Below are 5,483 nucleotides of genomic sequence, written 5' to 3' on the forward strand. Positions count from 1 at the left end.
TATAGAGAGAAGAAGAAGAGAAGAAGAAGAGACAAAAAGTAAGTAAGTAGTACTACTAATTAAAATAAAATAAAGAAAGTAAGACGACTAGTAGTAAAATATATATATATATATATATATATATATATACACAATAATTTAAAAAACAATTATGTTTTAATTATGCATTTTACTCTCCGAAAGGTCATAACCTAATTTTTTTATATCCCCAGAAATGTTGTGTATAAATCATTCATGCGATTGAAGATACAATGTTACACTATCTCGTATTTATGATGTGAAAACAGTTTTCAAAACTAAGAACACTCTTTGTCTTCCTGGAAATGAACTTGGTCAGAGATCTTTAGAGATACTAGAAATGCTGTCTGTTAGCCAACAGAAGAAACTACTTTCATTTAGAATACTTAACATACACTGGCAAGGAAAACTTTAATAGATAACCATTTTAGTCTGAATTGTGGATGGGAGCTAAGCTATATGATTCTTCTTTTTGGACAAATTCTAATTCTGATAGGAGAGATTCGTGTGCCATTTGTTTTCAGTGTAAATTTATTTAAGAAACTCTTTGTTTTTTGTGTGATACATTGTACTTGTTCTTCAATGGCATCTATTGTGAACTCCATATATTTACTGCATAAGAAAATTGGTAAAGTTCCTAAGGATGTAACTGTGAAATCTCTCAACAAGTTCAACTTTTTTTTGTAGACCACACGGAGGATTAGGTAAGAAAATCACATTGTAAGGGTTTGGGAAAAGACTAGTTAATTGAATTTTACAGTAATTGGGTGAAAGAATGAAAAAATTCTTATTAAAGAAGTTTCAGTCTGATTGGGCTCTTGTTACTAGTTATGTGTATGAGGGATCAGTGATTGGGTCTTTTCTTTTTTTTCCATTTATGTTAATCATATTGATAGATGCATAATTGCTAAAGTAGTACAGTTTGGTGATGACATTTATCTCTTGGATATTTCCAATTGTGATGAGGATATTGAGGTGCTACAAAATGACTGATCAGTCGGTAACTAGGACATGTAGTTGTCAGGTAACCTTTAACTGCAGTAAGTGCAAAATAGTCCACTTTAATTATTATAATTAGGATTACACATTTCATATAGGTGGAAATTCACTCTACAGCATAACTGAAGATAAGGATCTTGGAATGATAGATAAGTAACTCAAACCATTGAAGCAGTGCTCTGTTGCGAATAGTGCAGCTAACAGAATTTTAAGATATATTTATAGAGGTATTATATTTTTATATAAAGTACTAGTTAGGCCTCACTGGGAATATCATTTTTAAGAAAGTACACTGACTGATAGGTAAGGGTTCAGAGGAGGGCCACTTGAATGATTCTGAAGATGGAAAAGTTACCTTAAGGGATGAGTTAAACTCTTTATTTTATCTTGAGACAAGTAAGGGGTGATAGTTAAGTTTAAAAGATTATTCTGGAGACTGATAGGAATATGTAAGATAAAGTCGTCCAGTTTATTTGTGCTGTACTCGCAAGTTTTGAGATTTGGAAGATAGGCTAGGCTCCATTTAAGACAGATGTCTTTTATTTCCCTAACAGGATAATTAGCTTATAGACTGTGTTGCCATTGGCACTAGTAGTGGAGGCTGACATTTTACAACAGTTTAGGAGGAAAGTAGATAATTACTTAAAACTAAAGTGTGGATTCAAATTTTTTATTTTTTATCAGGGTAGAGACAGCATTGACACTGCGAATTTCACATTAAAATGTAGTTGAAAAAAAAAAGGTAGTAAAAGTGATATAGATGACTCCTCACCATTCGCACCTCTGCCTGTTAAAGGTTGATGACAGGAGATGTTTTACTCATTCTGGGATTGATGTAAAATTAATGAAAGCATCTATGGTAATATCAATAGGGGGCAAAGAAATTTCTGTCTCAGTGAATTTACTTTCACATATATCTACCATTTTTAAGGCAATAATTTAATTTCTATTTTATTGTTGTGGTGGAGACTGGAAAAATGTACTCTTTTAATATGTGAGTTAACATTATTCCTGACAGCCCCAGCCACCAGTGCATATAGTTAGTTCTTGTAATCAAAAACTGACAACATTGATGAGGCTAAGAGAAACATTGCTTTCATAAAATTCAGCATGGCTACTGTTCAGACATTGCAATCTTAATTTTTCAACTTTAAGGAATGAATGAAGATATCTTAGTGAAAAATCCTGATGAGAAAGTGAATATTTCAGTGTACCTTCAATAAATAAGTAATAAGCTTAGTGTGATATATTGATATAGGTGTAGTTTTATGAAAATGCAAAACAGAAATACCAAGTTCTATTAATTAGCTCTTCTGACAAATAATTGATAAATGTTTATTGATAAGATAATTGGCTGTATGAATACAAGTTTCATTTAAAATTTAAGAGTTGCTGGTGATTAATTATTTAGTAAAAGACTGATTAAAGTATACACAATTACAGGTAGAGATAAGATGTTTACATAGAAGACTGATATTCACTTAATATACTAAAGTTATTTTAAGAAAAGTTTATAGTTTACTTGAAATATCAAACTAAATTAATTTATGTACGTAGATGTAAAATGTTACTGATACAGTGTTTGTTTAATAATTTTTATAATCTTTAATAAAAGAAATCAAACTTAGTAGTGTTAATACTATTTTGTAGTAATAAGGTTATTAATTAATTCTCTGTGTTTTAGTTTATTCAAACTTCCTATTTCCTAACATCTGTAATAGGTTTTTATTCTTCTTGGTAAGTGATATGAAAATTTCAGCTTTTCAGTTATCAAATGGATATTAATATATGGCCAATCTAAATGTCCAGAAAAGCAACTGAATAGGTCAGACACTGAATACCATTTGAATATGCATTACAGTCATAATGGAAAGTACTAAAAAAATGTCACCCAGTGTTCTTATTACAGTGGTTTTAATCTCCCGAACGCAAAAAAAAGTTTTAACATAAACTGCATGCATCTGAGGAATATTAATTAAATGTGAATCAGTAGATTTTTACTCATAGATGTGTACACGTAACATTTTGTATGGGCATAATTTATAATGGCTTTACCTTTCAGGGTGATAGATGAGATTGTCCTCAGCTATGTGATGAGTTTGCTGGAGACTCTAGGAAATATTGATGAAGGTGATGATGCTTTTGATGTTGACATGTTCAGTGAGATGATGGCTGCTTACATTCCAGCATTTAGTACAATTAAGAGGTATTGTAAACTTCTGTTGTTGCAGTTCAAAATGTATGTTTCAAAATTGTCATAAGTTATAAAGGAATTTTCATTAGATGGTAGTAAATGTTTAGGCAAATTTTATTTGGCTCTAGCTGTGATTTTCTATCCTTAACCAACATTTGAAATTGCCTTTAAGCTTGCATGATTGAAAAAGAGATTAATGATATTTTATCTTCCTCATTATGAAATATATTTTAGGTCAAAATGTGTCATAATTTGTTCAACATAATATAAGGTGCACTTCTACGTACATGGAGAGACTAGTTTCAAATACTTGGATGTTTGTCATGGTTGGCCTTTTTATTTGTGCTAAAATAACTCACATTGTTGTGTAACTTTTATTACTGTTTTATATATATCATAACTTGTATACAGTGTGCTTTTAGAACACCAATAGGACACCTGCTTTTCAAGGGTGTCACTTACATTGTTATTTGGCAGCAGGTAATCAGCCCTTCATATAATTTAATCAAGGTTTCCTTGATGTTAAAACCACCTTAGAACATCAATTGAATCATTTACCCATGGATATGATTATTATTTAACCTAGCCCAACTTATAGTAGGGGACTCTCATCACTTTGGCAATGATTTTGTGATCTTGGGAGTTGCTTTGAATTTTGCCGATTTTTTTCACATACTGAAATGTAATTTATTAACTTACTTTTTGTTGAATTAATTTTGAGAATCTGAGGGTCTTCTCTTAATCATACAAATTACGGCTGCTTCTGTACCTTCTCTTCCTTTTTTTTAGCAGTTTAACAGGGTGGGTTTTTTTCATGTTGCATGACAGTGTGGTTAATTTATAGCTGTAAATTGTTTGTCACCATTTCCATGCATTTGAATATTCATGAACAAAGCTTTCCTTCATTTTGTTCTACTATACTTTTGACACTCCCCTCAATATTTTAATTATCCTCAGTTCTTGTGGTTTGTTTTTCTAGTTATTAAATTTTGCTGCTGTATTTCATTCAGATGATGATCTAATCAGTTCTTGCATTTTTTTGCTTAATTTATTTATGCATCATATAAGAGCAGACATCTGTTAGTACTCTTGTGCTTCCAGCCAATAATGTGTCATTCATCCACTTACCTGGATTGATAGATATATATATATATACACACTAATTTTTCCTTCCAATTACACAAATATTGTGGCTGCATCTGTACCTTCTCTTACTTCTTTTCAGTGGGTGAACAGGGGAGGTTTCTTTCCTGTTGTATGACTGTGTGGCTAATTTCACTTATAAATTGTTTGACACTCTTTCCATGCATTTGTATTGTGAAGAATGCAAGTTAAGATCAGATTGTATATACTTTATTTTCTTTTTCAAAGAAAGTGTTCTCTGACATTATCTTTCTTGCTTTGTACATGATGCTACCCCTATTATTAGTTTATTTTTCTTGTCTCAAAATACACTTGAACACTTATGAAATATCATTGGACAATTTACCATGATTTGCTGCATTTTACTACTTACATTGATTTTTTGGTTCTGATTTGACATTTGGTTAGTATGCACATTGAAAATATCTTGTGCTGCAATTATAGTGAACATATCTTTCAGTAAACACCAACTTTTTAAAGTTGGTTTTCAGATTAATACATAAGAATACATAATACTTAATAGTACATAATAATACTTAATAATACATAATAATACTTAATACATAAGAACTTTGATAACTGTGGGATTACGCACAGATTTTAAAAACTTTGTATACGTGTACCATTTTAGATAATAAATTTTTACTGGAATGAATACATTTGCTTTAATTCTGTTTGGCAATTTTCTTGATCTTGAAATTTCTCACTCATTTACTACTTCAGATTCTTGTACTTCTTACAGTTTTAAGCATGCCATGTTGTATGATTTTGCAGTCTTATGAAGTTGTACAAAATGTGCAACATTTATATCTCTTGTAGACGAGAGGCTTGCATAATGTATTCTGGAAATATTTACAGATGTTTCAGTTGTTACATTTTATTAGCAAAAATGTAATTTGCAAAATTTACCAGTTGGTAAAATTAATCATAAATCCATTACTAAAGGCTGCAGAAACTTCAAAAGAAATATTTATGTAAAACATTTCATAAATGATACATTAACATCAAATTAAATAAGTACAAAATAGTTAAACTTGAGTTGATCTTATTTACTACTTGCTAATGTAGTTTAAAACTTTGATATGTTATTGTTGTTTCACTCTTTCAGCACAGGCTTGGTCCCTGGGAC

At 30.5% G+C, this 5,483-nt stretch overlaps 1 protein-coding gene across 3 annotated transcripts in view; it reads left to right on the forward strand.

The window, feature by feature from the left end:
* Positions 1 to 5,483, forward strand: part of LOC106461265 (CUE domain-containing protein 2-A-like) — a 19,377-nt gene that overhangs the window by 3,815 nt on the left and 10,079 nt on the right. For all 3 annotated transcript variants that reach the window (XM_022388442.1, XM_013921079.2, XM_022388434.1), the window contains exon 3: positions 3,080 to 3,223. In XM_022388442.1, coding sequence (XP_022244150.1) covers positions 3,080 to 3,223 — 144 coding nt within the window. The remainder of the gene's footprint in view (positions 1 to 3,079; positions 3,224 to 5,483) is intronic.

The sequence above is a fragment of the Limulus polyphemus genome, unplaced genomic scaffold, assembly GCF_000517525.1.
Source record: "Limulus polyphemus unplaced genomic scaffold, Limulus_polyphemus-2.1.2 Scaffold38, whole genome shotgun sequence".
NCBI classification, from domain to species: domain Eukaryota; kingdom Metazoa; phylum Arthropoda; class Merostomata; order Xiphosura; family Limulidae; genus Limulus; species Limulus polyphemus.